Genomic DNA, 21,046 nt, shown 5'->3' with positions numbered 1-21,046 from the left:
AGAAGTGGGGCAGTCTTGGGGAACTGAGCCCTTAATCTGTGGGATATGATGATATACATCTCCAGGTAGACAGTACCAGACTGAACTAAATTGCAGGACACCCAGCTATGTTGCAGAATTGCTTGGTGTGGGAGAAACAACCACACATTTGGTGACTGGAAGTGTAAAAATTAACTGGTAAGAGGAACACAGGAGGAATGTTTTCTCTACCACAGATTCACAACTAGAAAACAAATACAAAGGGGAAGAACTGTATGAAAATGGAAAGAAAGGTGACTACAGTATAATTTGAAAAAGCTACTTCGATCTTCCAGAATTGTGCTGTGCTCTCCACAAAACATAGGCCATGTCCTAATTAAGCACCATAATCTTACTATTTTAAAGTAAAAACAAAAACAAAAAACACATACCTGAGGTGAGAGAAACTTTTCAATGCGTTTGGCTATAAAACCTTTCTCCAATATGGAGTTGACTGATGGTCTATCCCTAGGATTTCTTTTAAATAACTGAGAGAGTAAATTGCGGAGATCATAAGAATAATGTAAAGACACAGGTGGAAAAGATCCAGATATTATCTTCAGTACCAGGTTTTTCATACTGCCAGCTTCAAACTAAAATCCAGAAAATAAATAAACATGTATGAAACATACTAAATTGAAAATAGGAATAAACAATGAGAAATAGTTCTTTTCCTAAAGAACAGAACTATAATCCTCTTACAAATATTTTAATCAGAATATATATATGTACATATATATATATATTAGCATATGTTATTTAGAACAAAGTTCACTTGGTTATTTATAAACATACTTAAAAGAGACTAATAGTCCTCATAAAACATCATAACTTGTTAAAAGATTAATTTTTACTTATTCAACACACTGAAAGATGTAATAAAGGTATTAAAAGATTTTATAAAAACATAAGAATAATAATAAAGACAAAAACAAACAATCCTTGTAGTCTTCATTTAAGACCTGCCTATCTGTGCCTTGTTGCAGTAACTGGGAAAGGAAATTAACTACAAAACAACAAGTATCTGAGAAAAATATAATAAATAAAAATACTAATTACTTTCCTTTTAAACACTGCTCATTATTACAAACTGTGTGATACTTCCAAAAGCCATGTAAGGAGCAATGTGGCAAATATTCCAAAGAGGAATATAAGCCATATCAATGGGAATAGTATTTATCTTAAGAGTAAACACAATAGGGGCCCCTGGGTGGGTCAGTCAGTTAAGCATCTGACTCTTGGTTTTGGGTCAGGTCATGATCTGGTAGTTTCGTGGGTTCAGGCCCCACATCAGGTTCTGCACTGGCAGCATGCTTGGGACTGTCTCTCTCCATCTCTCTGCCCTTCCCCATCTGCACTGTCTCTGTCTCTCTCTAAATAAATAACTAAACTAAAAAAAATGAGTAAACAGGGTTGCCTGGGTGGCTCAGTCAGTTAAGCATCTGACTTCAGCTCAGGTCATGATCTCACAGTTTGTGAGTTCGAGCCCCACGTCAGGCTCTTGTGCTGACAGCTCAGAGCCTGGAGCCTGCTTCGGATTCTGTGTCTTCTCCTGTCTCTGCCCCTCCCATGCTCTATCTCTCAATAATAAACATTAAAAACAAAAAATTTAAAAAAGAGTAAACACACTATAAACTCTAACTGAAATTTAAAAAAAAAAAGAGGGCAGTTTAAAATCTAAAGATTTAATTTTCATTTTCAAAGTAAAATTAAGCTTTTGATATCTCTGCTAAAATAGTATAGAATAGTTACACACTGTAACATGTTACACATTACACATTAACGTACACATTAACCTACGTTAATTAACACATTAACAACACATTACGTACACATTAACACACATTAACGTACACATTAACAAAACAAAACTTGCTATAAATTAGGTATTGATAATTATACCAAGTATAAAAACGTTCTGTTAAATGTTGAATTCTCCTAGACAATTACAATATGATATTCAGGTTATTAAAATTTGAGTACAACTCAAATAGAAATTTAGAAATATCTAGAAATATCTATGTACCTAAGAAGGAATTCTAAATGCAGAATGATAAATTATTCCTTCCCTACAATCAATTTTCATTTATCTCTTAACTGACAAGCTTTTTTCATAAAGGTGAGTGAATTACTTAACTTCATGTGTCTACTTAAGTGTAAATAGCTCCAAAATACAGAAGCAACGGTGACAGAACAATGTAGATGAAAAATGAAAGAAAATGCACTGAGTTAGACCCAAAATGACTGTTATGTCAGAAAAACTGACCAATTCTTTCAAATACAGATCTGATAACTACCATTCCACATCACTTTGGCAGCCTATGCTTTTTTACCTTGAGAAAGAAAAATAACAGCTAAGACAATACAGTAGAAGAGTATGCAATCATTAAAAAACACAACAACAAAAAATCCCCCAAATAATATCAGGAAATACAAACAAGGCTATAAAACTGCTTATACAATATAATCACACTTTAGACAAAGAGAAAAAAATCCTTTTAAAAATTAATGTAGAAGAAAGCCTGAAAGGAAACAAAATATTACAAGTACTTATTACCAATTACAGGAACTGCTTTTGATATTCATTCACTTCTTTCTATTTTTATCTATTTTCTTAAGTTTTCTGTAATGAAAATACATTACTGTTTAATGGGGGGAGCATTTTTAAAGAGCAAAATTTTGAAATGGAAAGTGGCTAAAATTCAACTTATTTAAGACAAAAACTCCCCCTTTTGGGAGTATTATGTGCCATCTCAACAAAGTCTAAAAAATAAAAATTTTAATTAAAGAGCATTTGAATTGATAAAATCCCTCAATGAATATGGTAAAAAATTGTTCTTCAATTTCAATTCCAAACTCAAATAATTTGGGTGTTTTGAGAGAAATCACCAAGATGAAATAAATAAGCTAAAATACCAAATTCATATATGAATGTAACATTAAAAAGACAGCAAATTTGTTTTTCTCATTAGGAATAATTTCCTGTAAAAAAGTATGATATACCTATTATAATAATAAATATATAACATACATATGTAATATATGTATATATTAAAGGAAAATCTATTTAAATTTACACTTGAAAGATGAGAAATTTAAAAACTGACAGAGAAGAATTTCCAGTACAAGTGGGCCCCCTGAAAGATGGCATATGATTTTTAAAACATAGAAATATTATAGGTACATCAGGACATAATTTTTAAAATATTTCAGAAACTTCTACTTACTGCATGTTTAAGTGTGCACATTTCGTACAGGACACACCCCAGAGCCCAAATGTCACTAGAAAAGGGAAAAATGAGAAATTTTCTCTAAGTATCAGAGTTTACTTAATTTTTTTTTTATTTAAAGGAAACAAAAGCAAAATGAAAATGCTTTCCAAAAATATATGTTCCATAAAATATATCCTTTAAAACTCAAAATTTCAACCATATCCAAATGATAAAAGTAGCTATCCCAGATTAGAAGAAGCAGTTGCCCAAGCAATTATTTTAAAGTTTTATTAAAGAAATGTAATATTTAAAAGAACAAAATCAGTAAATTTCATGAATATTCTAGTTATTTTATTCAATTATTTATGAAATACCATGATTTAAAAAAATATAAGGGGCACCTGGGAGGCTCAGTTGGGCATCCGACTCTTGATTTCATCCCAAGTCATGATTTCAAGGTTCATGGGATCGGGCCCCACCCCACATCAGGATAACGCTGACAATACAGGACCTACTCGGGATTCTCTTTCTCCCTCTCTCCTGCCCTACCTCCAGATGCACGTGTGTGCTCGTTCTCAAAATAAACATCTTTTAAAAATAATAAAATTAAAAATCTATATATTATAAAAGCAAAATACTGTTTTCATGATAAACAAGAAAATATTAATTTACTCAAATTTATCTGAAACATAGGACAGCCAACTGAAATATTATATAAGGTAAATATATTTATTTAATCTTAACTTAAGGACTTAGTTATAATGTCTCCTTTATAGTTTCTTGCTCTCTTTTACACATATTTTTATAATTAAATGCTATCTTCCATTTTTAAAAAGAAAAAATAAAAATCTCATTGTTCAGAGCAACAGTTGCCCTTAGTAGTCAATAAAAACAAAAACCACTACTCCTGAAAGCTGAACTTATTGGAAAAAAAGAAAATCCAATACTGAAATCCCAAAGTTACCTTTAACTAAACTCACAAAAAGCTACAAATATAAATCTGTAACCCCCAAAATCTATTTAGTTTCAAGATCAACTAGCAAAAAAATGTGAATAGTAATTAAGCCATTTAGTAACCTGTACATGTTAGTACATGTAACATGTATAATCAAAACCATTACACTAATGATCCTATTTTAAAAAATACTTTAAAACATATTTAGAAAAATATGAATTTTAAAGTATACTGACAATGCTCATCCATGACATTTTTAAACTATTTTCCCCACAAAATTAGTTTTATAGAAAATACTCAGGGGTGCCTGGGTGGCTTAGTTGGTTAAGTGTCCAACTTCAGCTCAAGTCATGATCTCACGGCTCCCTGAGTTGGAGCCTGTGTCGGGCTCTGTGCTGCAGCTGGGAGTCTGAAGTCTGCTTCAGATTCTCCCTCTTGTCCCTCCCCTGCTCACACTCTGTCACTCTCTCTCTCTCAAAAATAAAAATAAACATTACAATAAAAAATTCTCAGGCGCCTGGGTGGCTCAGTCAGTTAAGCATCCGACTTCAGCTCAGGTCATGATCTCACACTCTGTGAGTTCAAGCCCTGCGGCACGCTCTGTGCTGACAGCTCAGAGCCTGAAGTCTGCTTTGGATTCTGTGTCTCCCTCTCCCTCTGCCCCTCCCCTGCTCATGCTCTGCCTCTCTCTGTCTCAAAAATAAATAAAATAAAAAATTCTCAGGGCGCCCGGGTGGCTCAGTCGGTTAAGCCTCTGACTTCAGCTCGGGTCATGATCTCATGGTTGATGGGTTCAAGCCCAGTGTTGGGCTCTGTGCTGACAGTGCTCTGTGCTCAGAGCCTGGAGCCTGCTTCAGATTCTGTGTCTCTGTCTCTCTCTCTCCCATTCCCATGCTCACACTCTCTCAAAAATAAATAAAGTGCTTAAAAAAAATTTTTTTTTTAATTCACCAAAGAATTAAATACATTCCTAATTTAAAGATAAAGACTGATATTTTTCACAGTTGACTTATTCATAAGATACAGAAATAGCATTAAAGTCTAAAATCACTTCAGTTCAGGGCACTTGCGTGGGTCAGCTGGTTAAGTATCCAGCTTCTGATTTTGACTCAGGTCATGATGTCACAGTTCATGAGTTCAAGCCCTGCTTTGGGCTCCATGCTGAGAGCAGAGGAGCCTGCTTGGGATTCTCTCTCTCCCCTACTCTCTGCCCCTCCCTCACTCTCTCTCTCTCAAAATAAATACATAAACTTAAAAAAATTACTTTAGCTCAAAGAAAATGCTAGTATCATTAAGAATATACACTAAATAATACTTTCCATGAACTAGACTGATTATTGTAATTTAAATTCATTTAAAAAATACATTAATATTCTCAGTCTCAAGCGCTCAGGTTTCAAACATAGCTTCCTTCCCACTCAAAAAACAGGAGCTATCGCTTTCTTCCTTTTAACTTCTGTGAGTGCTTTCAAAGTTTTTTTAAATTTACTTATTATTTTGAGAGAGAAAGAGCACGCATGCACACAAACAAGCATGGAGCTCAAAGCAGGACCTGAACTCACGAACTGTGACATCGTGACCTGAGCCAAAATCAGAAGTTGGATGCTTAACCAACTGAGTCGTGCCCTGAGCTTAAGTAATTTTAGATTTTAATGCTATTTCTGTCAGTGCAGAGCCCGAAGCCAGGCTCAAACTCATGAACCACGAAATCATGTCCTGAGTCAAAGTCAGTCACTTAAGTGACTGAGCCACCCAAGTACCCCTGCTTTCAAATTTAAGACCAATATTTCTTGGCTAGTATATTTCAGTTAGAAAGAAAATAAATGGTAAATAGAATTCAGCAGCAGAATTCTTCATCCCAGTCACATGTTCTACAATCTGCTAGCCACAGTACAACTCAACAATTAGGGAATTGGGCTTGGGAGCCAGATGCCTGGGACTTGCAAGTTGCTTTCCCTCTCTCTCTGCATTTGGCTGCCTTACAAGGAAAAGGAGGAATAATTAATGCTTACAACTCACTAGATTATTGTGAAGAGTAAAGGAGTCAATACATAGAAAGCATTCAAACCAGTGCCGGGCATATAATTTGTTCAATAAATATTAACTATTAGATATTTCAATAGGAAGTGCTATGACAAAGACCAAAGTAAATACTCTATTTCCAATTATAACTTAAACTATAAGGTGATACTTTCTATAGTTCCTTTAGAAAGACAGTGAAATACCTATTTGCAATCCCCCCTCATTGTATAATAAAAAAAATGGGTGTACGCGTGTGTATGTGTGTGTGTATATATATATATTTACATATATATTTTTATGAGCATTAATGATTTTGCAATAATATCCTGAGATCAGTAAATACAGCACAAGAGAAAGATTTAAAGGGAATATATCATGTAATGAATATCATTTTAAATACCTTTTATTATTGTAAGGTTTGTTTTCACAGATTTCAGGTGACAAGTAGTATGGGGTCCCTATGCAAGTTCGAGCCAGTTCCACAGTACTAGGACAAAAAAAGAATTATTGGAGAAGCTTAAGATACTAAAATATATTATAAATGAAAACATATACACCACCAGGGACATTTTATCAAAACAAAGTTTAAAATTAGTATGTTACCTATTAAGTACTCTAGCGATTCCAAAATCTCCAAGTTGTATTGTCCCATCTTTGGTTAAAAATATGTTCTGTTTAAGAGATATAAAAAGCCAGAAATATTGTTACAGTCCAGTCCTGACAACTCTTTTCACAAAAACAAATCTAGTTTAAAAAAAGCTGGGAGATGCCTGGGTGGCTCAGTCGGTTAAGCATCCAAATTCAGCTCACGTCATGATCTCATGGTTTGTGAGTTTGAGCCCCACAATGGGCTCTCTGCTGTCAGCATGGAAGCCTGCTCAGATCCTCTATCTCCCTCTCTCTGCCCCTCCCCTGCGCACACATGCTTGCTCTCTCTCTCTCTCTCTCAAAAATAAACATTTTTAAAAATTTTTTTAATGTTTATTTTTGATTTTTTTTTCAACGTTTTTTTATTTATTTTTGGGACACAGAGAGACATAGCATGAACGAGGGAGGGGCAGAGAGAGAGGGAGACACAGAATCCGAAACAGGCTCCAGGCTCTGAGCCATCAGCCCAGAGCCTGACGCGGGGCTCGAACTCACGGACCGCGAGATCGTGACCTGGCTGAAGTCGGACGCTTAACCGACTGCTGCGCCACCCAGGCGCCCCTAATGTTTATTTTTGAAGGAGAGAGAGACACACACAGAATCCGAAACGGGCTCCAGGCTCTGAGCTGTCAGCATAAAGCCCAACGCAGGGCTTGAACTCATGAACAGTGAGATCATGATCTGAGCCGAAGTCAGACACAACCAACTGAGCCACCAACCAGGCGCCCCATAAACAAATGTTTTTTAAAAAGCTGGAATAACTGGATATCCACATACAAAAGAATGAATGTAGGTCCTTATACCATACACAAAAATTAACTCAAAATGGATTCCTAAATATAAGAACTGAAACTATACGACTGCTAGAGGAATGGGAGTATATCTTTGTGTTATTGGGTTGGGCAATGGTTTCTTAAATATAACACCAAAAGCACAAGCAAAGAAGAGAATATAAAGTGGACTTCACCAAAATTAAAAACTTTTGTTCAAAGAACACTATATCAAAAGTGAACAGACAACCCACAGAACTGGAGAAAATATTTGCAAATCATGTATCCAGAATAAAGAACTCTTACAATTCATTAGCAACAAAAGACAACCCACTTAAAATACACAAAGTCACATATTATGATTCCATTTATATAAAATGTCCAGAAAAAGGCAAATCCATTGAGAAAGAAAGTAAATTAGTGGTTTCCAGAGTCTAGGTAGAGAGGGAATGGAAAGTGATTGCTAATGGTACAGGGTTTCTTTTTGGAGTTATAAAAAAATGTTCTAGAATTAGAGAATGGTAATGGTTTCAAAACTCTGTGAATATACTAAAAATCACTAAACAATACATTTCCAGTGGGTGAATATTAAGGTATTTGAAATACATCTCAATATAACTTCAAATAAATGAACCCAGACTTCCCCATTAAAAAAAATGCCTAAAAATTCCAATTAGCCTAAATATAACAAAAGAATCTTAAAATTTTCCAATAATTTACCCAATTAATTTGCATTCCTAAATATATAACCCCAATGCTCTATCAAACAGTAAAGGCAGGAGTTTGTGGCACATAAGTTAAACTCCACATCATTTAGGAGACTTGACTCAGACACATGTTCACAGGCAAAGATGACACAAAGCAGGGATGAGGGGGATGGAGTAAAATGGGGTGAAATTGGGATTAGGTGGCAGAGAGTTGGGGGACAGGAAGAATGAGGTATGAAGCTCCCATCACAGATCCTTCTCTTCCTACTACACATCTGGAGGCAATCAGGCTATACGAGAGGCTACAGGTGTAAGAAGGTAAGACAAACACATGGCCTTGACACCAGGAGACAAATACCCTCTGATCTACCCAGTCTGAGGACTGAGAAAGCCCAGTGGGGCATCCATGAAAGAAACTACGCACAGATGAGTGAGCTATGGGGACAAAACATCTCCCACAAAGAGTTTCCAAAGAAAAAAAAGCCAATAAAATAATCAGAGTAAGAATTCACTCCAGACAAAATTAATTCTATAAAACAGTGACAAAAACTTTAAAATAAGTATGTTTAGCTAAAAGAGGGGTGCCTGGATGGCTCAGTCATTAGGGCACGTGACTCTTGATCTCAGGGTTGTAAGTTTGAGCCCCATGTTGGGTGTAGAGATTACTTAAAAATAAAATCTTTAAAAAACAAAAAGAAAGGAAATTGCAATGAGATAAATGAAAGAAATCCGTTTAAAAAGAACAAGACATTATGAAATAAAAACCAATCAGATTAAGAACAGAGGTATATGAAAAACCATTTAGAAATCTTGGAGAAAAAAAATAGTCATTATAAAAAACAAGTAAATAGATATGTATCAGTTTAGACAAAATTAAAAAAGGATTTGGGTAACTTGAAAGTAGGCTGAGAAATTCACCTAGAAGGCAACTGAGAGACAAAGAAATAAAATGTGAAAGAACAAATAAGGTACTTGGAAGGGCTAGATTAAGAAGCTACAACACAGGTCTAGAAACATAATTCAGAAGACCATGAGGGTAATGATAGAGAAATAATATCTGAAAAAATTCTGCTAAACATTTTCCAGAACACTTCTAGGTGAATATACACTCTCAGATCAAAAGTACACAACATAATAAAAACAGAACTTCACTAATGCACAACCCTATGAAATTTCAGAACAATGGGGACACATACAGAATATCGTATAGTCATCCAAAGAGAAAAAACAGGGTAAGAAACCACTGACTAAATTCCTAAATAGCAACACTAGAGGCCAAGAGACAAATGAGCAATATCTTCAAAACTCTTTAGGAAAACAAATTTCCAGCCTAGAAGTTTATATCCAAATTATCATTAAAGTAAGAGAATGGAAAAAAGTCATCTTCAGACATAAAATATCCCCCCAAAATATACCTTCCACATGTTTATTTTTGGGGTTTTTTCCCATCATTATGAGAGTAAACCCAGAAGGAGGATATAGGAAGAAGGCAGGAGCTATAACACACAAGGCATATAAGGAGGATATCTAGTATTATAGTGAAGGGAGAACAGTGAAGAGAGAACCGATAATCCGATGCAGACTGGATCAGGTTCAAAAATTTTAGCCTAAGACAACACTGGCTCCAAGTCCATATCAATTTAGAAGTTATTAGTGACAGAATAGTCATACCTGCGACTTTATGTCTCGATGAAGAATTTTTCGATCATGTACATGTTTCAAGGCCAAACATATCTGCACAAACCAATCCAAAATCTAAGAGGGAAAATCAGATTTGTCATTTCTTTTAAAATTTACATCTCACAGTATTCTTTTCTTAACCAAAAAAAAAAGCATTCAGGAATATCTGGGGTTGAAGGGAACTAAGTCCTTAAAAAAAGAAATTTAGTCTACAATTTTTAACTTTACTGTAATTAATGTCACTAACATTAAGTAGATATTCAAGCTGATATATTATGTGCAAGGGTCCACCCTGACTTTAAAATGTAAGAGACTGCTATTGAAGCATCTCTTATAAATCAGAATATAGAAAGAAACTTCCACAAAAGAGTGAAAAATGAAAATACTATGAGGGTAAGTGACTTTATATTTAAATACATCTTTTTTCTCCATAAATAAAAATCACTAGGGGAAAAATACCAGGCTAGAAATTTGGAAGACATAGCTGAGTTTTATCTCTTTCCATATTCACCATATATAAACATACTCTCTGAAGTTGGCTACTTAAAAGTACAAGGGCTTAATTTCTACCTCGTTCCTAACACCAAAAGAATTCCAAGTAGATGGCTTTTTTAAACAGGCAAAAATTAAACTATAAGATGGTAAAAGAAAATAGAGGTTGATTTTCTATAATCTTTGATTGAAGGACTTTCAAAACTGACTTAAAACCCGTAAGTTACAAGAATAAAGACTGACCATGTTCACTATATAAAATTTAAAACATCTGCAGGGCAAAATATATAATCAAGTATAATAATTATTTAAGAAAATACTTGCAACATAATTGATAGATTGCTAATTCTGTAATATGCAAAAGTTCATCCAAATCACTAAGAAAAATACTGGCAGTCAAAATAAGAAGTGGAGAAAAGACTAGAAAAGCAAATGATGGAGAAAAAATAAGCCAATAAATGTACATACAAAATACTAATAAAAAATTTTTTTAATAATAACACTAAATAAAACAGGACACTTTTGTAACTTGAGAAAAATAAAATAACACACAAGGTTGGCCAGAATGTGAGGAAATAAGTCTTTGCTTACCTTGTTTGTGAGAAAGTTAATTATAGTCATTTGGAAAAGTATGTAAAAATTTTAAATTCACATACCATTTGAAAGAGCAATTGGAATTTCAAATTTGTCCTACAGATACAGTATCACAAATACAAAAGGATGTGTAAAAGGATGTTTATCCCAGCAACATTTATCAAAGGAAAAAAAATATGAACACCTAAATACACATTTAAATATATTGTGATATCACTGTACTAGATACACAGCCATTGAAAAGAATTAAGTACTTCCATGTTTCCTTAAAGGGAAAAAAAGAGAAATGAAGATGGGAAAATGGGGGTGGGGACACTGGCCCTTTAAATACTATGGAAGTCACCTCAGCATGAAAGAGCGGGGCTTTCAATCAGGGGGGAGGTACAACAATGGCTGTCCACCTCCTTGTCTGCACCTCCAAGATCAGAAATTGCAATTAACAATCAGAGAACAGGGGTGCCTGGGTAGCTCAGTCAGCTGAGTGTCCAACTTTTGATTTAGGCTCTGGTCATGATCCAGGGTCATGGGACTGAACCCCACGTCAGGCTATGCACTGAGTATGGAACCTGCTTAAGATTCTTTCTCTCTCTTCCTCCACCTCTTTCCCCACTTGCACACACTCTCTCTCTCTCATTAAAATAAAATAATAATGATAATAATAAATAATCAGAGCACAGATCCCTGACATTTGGAGAACATGGACCTTTTTGCTCACCCTGGTTCCCACACTCCTACAATAGACTCCAGAGATCCAAAATAGTTTCACAGGATAGATTCTGCCACTGTAATTGTTGTGTAGGTGGGGAGAGAGATTCCTCCTGCTTCCTACTCCACCATCTTTCCAGAATCCTCCCCATCTATATTTACTTTAAAATATTTTGTCCTTTGATTAAATAGGTAACCATATACTATTTTTCAGGTGCTTACACTACTATTAGTAAATACACTATCAATATATTAATTAGCTCAACATTGTCGTAAGAGCAGCATGGTAAGACTTGCCAAATCAAAAAGAACCTCAGCCTTTCCTGGGTTGAATTTGTATAGGAAATTATTATTAAACAAATATTTCAGAAAATGGGAAAGTTCTAGACATTTGCCAATGACTTTGCTATCCAGATTTACACTTAAGGAAAATATTCATCAAGCCCTTATTAAATATCCCTATAGAAAATTTTATTCTAGTATTAGTTACTATAATTAATTAACCAGACTTCCAGTCTAAATCATTTTGTTACACAGGCCTTTCTCTTCCTACTTCCAATCTAGAAATGAACAAAACCATCTCAGACTCAAGCCACCCCGCAGTCTAAAACAAAACATGGACTCTGGCCCCTATGTTTTTATGCTTCAAGGCCCAGAGCGTGGCAGGATGTAGCAGGAGTAAGATGTTTCTGTTTAACTAATTCCCATTTCAAACAGGCTAAAATATATAATGTTCTTATTTGTGCTAAGAAAACATCATTCCGAAGGGTAGAAAAATGCTATTAATTTAAAAAAAAAGACTTGCAAAATTCTTATTGTTTATTATGGAATAATTTCAGAGATGGACAAAAATACATAGAGTAGACCTCCATAATAATTTCTAGGATGACAAGATGCATAATATATAGTACACACACATACATCATTATGTACTAAGAACATTTATCCAAGTCCAGAACCAAATTCACAGACTATCAATGTATTTTATAGAATGTTACAAAATTTAATAGCAAGCATTTTAAAGTTCAGTAAAGACAAATGAATAAAAATGAGCACAAGCAATGGAATGTATTAGGTATAAATCTAATAAAAAAATAGCACTCTATACATTAACATACATTACTATTTGACTTCACCACAACAGTGAAGTTGGCTATGTGGAATGAACATCCCTATTAATGGATGAGGAAATAATCTCAAAATAGTTAAGTCATTTGTTAACATAACAATTACCAAGCTGATAAGTAGAACAATGACTGAAACCCAAGTTTTCTTACTCCAAGTTCTATGCCCTATTTAGTACACTAAACTGTGGAAACAGGAGATAAGTAAAGAAACAGGACATTACCTTATTTAATAGTACTTAACTAAAATACAACCCAAGATCTCACCTGATCATATTTTCAAGTTACTGCCAACAAACCATAAGTCCCCATCTACATGGTATTATCAAACAAATGATTAGTTGTGCCAATTTTTGACAAAGCTTTACTAAGTACCCTGAGAGGACATTAATGAAAACTGTGATCTCTGTTTTACAATAAATTACAAACTTGTTGAAGAAATAATTCTAATGTGAAATTATTCCGACTACATTAATTAAGGGTGCATGATGTAGTAAAAATAAGTGTTGAGTTGAGCGAATACCATGGAGCATTACATAGCAGGTAGAAGCAACAAATGCACAGATAGCAAAACAAATGGATCAGAAACAGTACTAGGGGAAAAACAGAACTAAATGAGGTATCACACAACAGGTATGCATTTAAAAATACAAGACAATGTGCAGAGAAAGCATTTGACAAAATACAGCATCCTTTCTTGATAAAAACCCTCAAGAAAGTAGGGATAGAAGGATCATACCTCAAGATCATAAAAGCCATATATGAAAGACCCACTGCTAATATCATCCTCAATGGGGAAAAACTGAGAGCTTACACCCCAAGGTCAGGAACACGACAGGGATGTCCACGCTCACCACTGTTATTCAACATGGTATTGGAAGCCTTAGCCTCAGCAATCAGACAACACAAAGGAATAAAAGGCATCCAAATCAGCCAGGAAGAAGTCAAACTTTCACTCTCTGCAGATGAAATGATACTCTATATGGAAAACCCCAAATATTCTACCAAAAATCTGTTAGAACTGATCCATGAATTCAGCAAAGTCGCAGGATATAAAATCAATTCAAAGAAATTAGTTGCATTCTTATACACCAATTATGAAGCAACAGAAAGAGAAATCAAGAAATCAATCCCATTTACAATTGCACCAAAAACCATAAAATACCTAGGAATAAACATAACCAAAGAGGTGAAAAATCTATACACTGAAAACTACAGAAAGCTAATGAAAGAAACTGAAAAAGACACACACACAAAAAAATGGGAAAACATTCCATGCTCCTAGATTGGAAGAACAAATATTGTTAAAATGTCAACACTAACCAAAGCAATCTATTAATTCAATGCAATCCCTATCAAAATAACACTAGCATTTTTCACAGAGCTAGAACAAACAATCCTAAATTTGTATGGAACCAGAAAAGATCCTGAATAGCCAAAGCAATCTTGAAAAAGAAAACCAAAGCAGGAGGCATCACAATCCCAGACTTCAAGACATATTACAAAACTGTAATCATCAAGACAGTATGGTACTGGCACAAGAACATACACTCGGATCAATGGAACAGAATACAGAACCCAGAAATGGACCCACAAACATAAGGCCAACTAATCTTTGACAAAGCAGGAAAGAATATCCAATGGAATAAGGACAGTCTCTTCAGCAAATGGTGCTGGGAAAACTGGACAGCAACATGCAGAAGAATGAACCTGGACCACTTCCTCACACCATACACAAAAAGACACCCAAAATGGATGAAAGACCTAAATGTAAGATAGGAAGCCATCAAAATTCTCGACGAGAAAGCAGCCAAAAACTTCTTTGATCTTGGCCGCAGCAACATCTTACTCAACACATATCCGGAGGCAAGGGAAACAAGCAAAAATGAACCACTGGGACCTCATCAAAATAAAAAGCTTCTGCATAGTGAAGGAAACAGTCAGCAAAACTAAAAGGCAACCAACAGAATGGGAGAAGATATCGGCAAATGACATAGGAGATAATGGGTTAGTACCCAAAATGTAAAAGAACTTATCAAACTCAACACCCAAAAAACAAATAATTCAGTGTAGATATGGGCAAAGGATATGAATAGACACTTCTCTAAGGAAGACATCTAGGTGGCCAACAGACGCATGAAAAAATGCTCAGCATCATTCATCATCAGGGAAATACTAATCAAAACCACAATGAGATCCCACCTTACACCTGTCAGAATGGCGAACATTAACAACTCAGGCAACAACAGATGTTGGTGAGGATGCAGAGAAAGAGGATCTCTTTTGCACTGCTGGTGAGAATGCAAACTGGTGCAGTCACTCTGGAAAACAGTATGGAGGCTCCTCAAAAAACTAAAAATAGAACCACCCTACGACCCAGAAACTACACTACTAGGTATTAACCCAAGGGATACAGGTGTGCTGTTTCAAAGGGGCACATGCACCCCAATGTTTATAGCAGCACTATCAACAATAGCCAAAGTATGGAAAGAGCCCAAATGTCCATCGGCAGATGAATGGATAAAGATTATGTGATACACACACACACACACACACACACACACACACACAATGGAGTATTACACAGCAATCAAAAAGAATGAAATCTTGCCACTTGCAACTACGTGGATGGAACTAGAGGGTACTAGGATGGAACTAGGGGCTAAGTGAAGGCAAAGAAAGACAAATAAATGACTTCAGTCATACGAGGAATTTAAGATACTAAACAGATGAATATAAGGGAACGGAAGTAAAAATAATACAGAAACATGGAGGGGGACAAAACATAAGAGACTCTTAAATATACAGAACAGAGGGTTGCTGGAGGGCTTGTGGGAGGGAGAGATGGGCTAAATGGATAAGGGGCTTAAGGAATCTACTCCTGAAATCACTTTGCACTATATGCAAACTAATGTGGATGTAAAATAAACAATAAATAAATTTTTAAAAATTAAAATTAAAAAATTAAAAATATAAGACCATGATATCCACTTTGAAAAAATACAGGGAGACATTCATTACAGATACTGAAAAAGCTGCCTGAAGAAACAAAAAAGCATAGGCTTTGCTGGAATGGGATATAATGTAGCTATTAAAACAAATATAATTGATCAACATGGACAAACATGTGACAATAATCAAGATAATTTTTTAACATAGCCTGTATTTTTTCCCTTGTATTATAAATAACATTTCCCTTGCTTTCTAAATATTTTTTAAATTTGAGTATAGATGATACACACTGTTGCATTAGCTTCAGGTGTACAACATAGTGATTTGATAAGTTTGTATGTTTACAAACGTAGCTATCATCTATCTCCATACATTGCTATTACAATATCACTGACTATTCCTCATGCTGTGCCTTTTATTGCAGTAACTTATTCACTCTACAACTGGAAGCCCCTATCACCCACTGCTCTTTACCCATCTTGCCAAACATCCCTCCCCTTGCCACTGGTGCCACTGCTGGCAACCAGCAGTTTGTTCTATTTATAAGTTTGGGTTCTCAAGGTAATTGTTAAGTGAAAAAAGCAAGATAGAGTATGCAATGTATAATATTCCATGTCTGAATATCTGTGTCTTGAGGTATATATGTACATGTGCAAGTATGAAAAAGAAAATTTGGAAAAAGACACCTAAAAACGTAGTAATCTTCAGGGATGGAACAGTGGGCAAAGAATTATTTCCATTTCTGAACCTTTTAAAAATTTTATAATTTAAGCCTGTAAACAAATATTTAATAAACCCTGGAGTTAGATACTAGTAAGTTCAAACACTATACAATTTGGGACAAGCTACTTAACGTGTTAGATTTCTTATCTATTAAATAAACTACACTAATTCATGGGGGATTATAAAGTTTAAAAGAGACAAAAAATATAACATTCCTAGCACATGGCTCTCCCCATTCTCTTTTGTAAAAGCACATAATAAAAATTAAGAATGGGTGATAATGAGAACTGCAATAGAAATTTAGAGAAAGAAAAGATCACAGATTAGAGTGCTTGTGGAAAATCAAAGGAAAGGCTGGGACTTGAGCTGAACTGTAATAAAAAAAAAAAAGGTAGAATATTAATAATAGAGAGTTGGCAAGAAAGTATTACCAAAATAAAAGAAATAATAAATACACAGGAAAAATGAGATATATAAACGTGTCCTTAACACAAATAGTGCCAAACAGGGAATAAATGATCAATAAATATTTGTTAAAAGAGAAGGGGTGCATATTAGAGAATACTAGAAAAAAAAATAAGATGGGGTGTCTGGATGGCTCAGTCAGTTAAGCATCTGATTTCCCCTCAGGTCATGATCTCACAGTTTGTGGATTCGAGTCCCACGTCAGGCTCTGTGCTGACAGCTCAGAACCTGGAGCCTGCTTCCGATTCTGTGTCTCCCTCTCTCTCTCCTCCTTACCCACTTACGCTTTGTCTCTCAAAAATGAATAAACATTAGGAAAAAAAAAAGACTGCTCAGGTAGGATAGGGTCATATTTTAGAGATGTCTGAGGTCAAAACAGATATTAGATTGAATGTAGTTGCCAATGCAAGGCCTCCAGGGCTACAATTACTTAGGAAAGCCACATTGTAGGAAAATATGGTCTGGCAGCAGTAAGCCAAATTGACAGAATATAAAATAATTAGTCATAATGAATAATTAAGTTATATACATAAATATATGCATTTATACACACACACGCAAAGGATATAAATATATTACAAATATAATAATAATATTATAGACAAGAAATGAGATGGGGAACTAATAGAAACTAATTAGAACAGACAGGGAACTAATAGAAACTAGAACAGAAATGTGACTGAAATATTAGAATTTCGATACAAAACTGCCCTAATAATTACAATTAAGCATTTGTACTTACAAATAAACACACATATATATAAACTTCGAATTGCTTCTCAATAATCAGGAGTAAGAGTCAATCTCCTACATGCTAACTCACCTGATCCTCTTGAAACAAAATGCCTTTCTGAGCATTAATTCGTTTAAACAGATCGCCTCCTTCACAGTAATCCATCACTATGTAGAGAGAACCATTTTCTACAAAATATAAACATTACATTTCATTTTTTAAAATGTATGTCAAAAGTATAGCTAAAGGTACTCAAGGGTTTACTAAAATGCAGCAATTAATTATGTTCTACTAAAAACCAGAACCATCTTCAAAAGAACTGGAGTGCAAAATCCGGTTATACAGATTGTGTAATAACCTGGGTTAACAGGCAGCTCCATCATTAAAGATTTTCTACTAAGAATACAGCATCTTACTGAACAGCAGTATCCATATTGGTCTAAACATCTCTGGAACACAGACAAAATGCAGACAAACATACTTGCTTTCATTTAATAGATATATTTTCTTAAGCATCTATAAAAACATGTTTTTCTACCAATTTGTCAAAGATGGATTATAACTTAGTTTCTAATTGACCATTACTTTTCAGCTTTGTTTCATCCACTTAATCAATTACTTACTAAATATCAGATGTTGCAATGAATTCTGAGGACGCAACAGTGAGTAAGATTGTACACTCTTGGAGCTTTCTTTGATTTTATTGCTCTTTTTAAAAATTGTATATAATGTGTCAACATGAAAATAGGGCATTATCTTATTCCCCTCTATGACTCAGTCCACAGGAAAAGAAATTTCTGTGATTCTACCTACGTCTAGCCTAGACAGGACTAGAAGAACACTTCTCATCCTTCCCTCCATCTTTAGTCTTATGTAAGAGTATCACTATGCTTATTCTGCCCAGATTAGAGAGTAGCTGATATCACTTGTAACATTAACTAAGCTACTACTTACTAGTGAGACTACTGCAACTCAAAGAACAGTTTTCATTTCTTTTACTCTTCTGTGCTTATAGCCTTATTTCCATCAGTACTTGCATCTTGCACCTTGTGGTAGTGTTCTTGTTACCATACCTCCTTTTGATAAACTGTTTTTAACGTGCCATGGATTGGGAACCTATATGACTGAGCTAATTAAGAATCTGTAGGGGCGCCTGGGTGGCTCAGTCGGTTAAGCGTCCGACTTCAGCTCAGGTCACCATCTCGCGGTCCATGAGTTCGAGCCCCGCATCGGGCTCTGTACTGACTGCTCAGAGCCTGGAGCCTGTTTCAGATTCTGTGTTTCCCTCTCTCTCTGACCCTCCCCCGTTCATGCTCTGTCTCAAAAATAAATAAATGTTAAAAAAAATAATTAAAAAAAAAAAAGAATCTGTATAATTCATGGGGACTTCTAAGAAATCCTGGCCTCACCTCTTCCCACGGATAGAAGTAGGTAACAGCCACATCAATGTAAATAATACAGAAAATGACTGGAAGACTGGCAGGACAGACTCTCCACAGCTAAATGTAGGGAAGAGGCCACATAGGAAGGTGAAGACGTGGTCAGGAGCTAAAAGGACCTGTGGGACTGACTAATGTGGGGAGTGGTGGGAGGACACCCATGGTTTGGAGAGGGGGAAGAAACAGACCCTTACACCAGGCACAGGGAACCCTCACAGGGAAGATGAATCCCCCATAACATTTGGCATTGAAAACAATAGGGGCATAATTTCACACAATCTTACAATCAGTGGGCTTAACACCGGAACATTAAAAATCAGCATGCTGGGCTCTAGGAAAGCAAGACAGCAATAGGATACTGTCACCACCCTTAAACAGAGACCACAACAAATAGCCCAGCAGAGATGAAAAACAGATGCAGCACTTTTAAAAATGTCTGGGGCATAAAGAAAAGTGGTTTATTAATCTCAGAGCTGTGCAAGCAGGGCAAGGATGTTGGGAGACTTCTCCAGGAGCAGAAGAATTGGCAGGCACCACAATACTGCCCTGTCCAGCAGTGTAGGCACATGGATACTTATAAGAAACCAGTATAGTGCCAATACTCTCCACCTAGCCTGCTAATGGTGCAACCTGCCCCACATTCCACAGGCATATCCTCTCCAGCCAGGCATTATTCCAGTTATCCTCCAACAGCAGACCCATGCTAACACCCTACACCCTGTACCCACATTCTCCTGTGGACCTTTACCTTTCAATATGCCTCTGGGAGAGCCCATCCAAAGAGATGCCATAAGACTGGCAGGCTGAAAGGAGCCCCAAAAGGGGCTAGCACCCCTCCAAAGTGACTCATGCTTGAGGGGCAGACAGCCAGTCCAACTGCACCCCAGCAGTGGGCTGGGAGCAGACACCTGGTCTGACTATAGGCCCTGCCCACCAATGAAAGCTTCTCAGGAGAAAACAAAGGGACAGCGCCTTGCATTTTGGTGTTACTGCATTGCTAGTAACAGCCTGGTCTGACTCAACCCAAGCCCAAGACAGCCCCAGACCAGCCCACCAACAACACAAGAGTCCAAACCCTGCCTACGAGAGGCAAAGAGAGCCACTGCAGACAACTGAATTAAAGGTAAATGCCACTCAGCCACGATAGCAGAGCATATATATCACACATAGGAGACACCCCTGAAGTGCCATGTTCTGGAGAACAGGGGACATTGAATTACAGGGCACTATAAGACCTCTTTTTCATAAAGCCACTACTTTCAAGAGCCAAAAATGCAGCTGACTTTCCTAAAAAAGAAATAGACACAGAATTAGAACATATGAGGAGACAGAGGAATATGTCTCAAATGAAAGAACAGGATGAAGATCATAGCAAGAGAACTAAGAGGCATGGAAATAAGTAATATACCTAACAGAGAATTTAAAGTAATGATCATAAGGATGGGGGCGCCTGGGTGGCACAATTGGTTGAGCATCTGACTCTTGGTTTCAGATCAGGTCATGATCCCAGGGTTGTAGGATCAAGCCCAGCATCGGGCTCCACACAGAGCGTACAGCGTGCTTAAGATTCTCTCTCTCTCAGTGCCCCTCTCCCCAACTTGCACGTGCATGCTCTCTAAAATATAAATTAACAAGTAAATAATAACCATAAGGATATTATTCACTGGACTTGAGAAAACAGTGGACCTCAGTGAGACTCCTAACATCGAGATAAAAAACATAAAAAAAGAATGAATCAGAGATTAAGGACTCTATAACTGAAATAAAAAATGTACTCAATGTTATAAATAGTAGACTAAAGGAAGCA

At 35.9% G+C, this 21,046-nt stretch overlaps 1 protein-coding gene across 8 annotated transcripts in view; it reads right to left on the bottom strand.

Moving 5' to 3' along the window:
• Positions 1-21,046, bottom strand: part of NEK1 (NIMA related kinase 1) — a 219,655-nt gene that overhangs the window by 174,253 nt on the left and 24,356 nt on the right. For all 8 annotated transcript variants that reach the window (XM_058720928.1, XM_058720926.1, XM_058720921.1 and 5 more), the window contains 6 exons: positions 17,891-17,988; positions 10,004-10,087; positions 6,811-6,878; positions 6,608-6,694; positions 3,246-3,300; positions 411-611 (listed from right to left, as the gene is read on the bottom strand). In XM_058720928.1, coding sequence (XP_058576911.1) covers positions 411-611; positions 3,246-3,300; positions 6,608-6,694; positions 6,811-6,878; positions 10,004-10,087; positions 17,891-17,988 — 593 coding nt within the window. The remainder of the gene's footprint in view (positions 1-410; positions 612-3,245; positions 3,301-6,607; positions 6,695-6,810; positions 6,879-10,003; positions 10,088-17,890; positions 17,989-21,046) is intronic.

The sequence above is a fragment of the Neofelis nebulosa genome, chromosome 3 (assembly GCF_028018385.1).
Source record: "Neofelis nebulosa isolate mNeoNeb1 chromosome 3, mNeoNeb1.pri, whole genome shotgun sequence".
In the NCBI taxonomy this organism is placed as follows: Eukaryota; Metazoa; Chordata; class Mammalia; order Carnivora; family Felidae; genus Neofelis; species Neofelis nebulosa.
The sequence above is the reverse complement of the archived record's forward strand: the minus strand, read 5'-3'. Positions and strand labels throughout refer to the sequence as shown.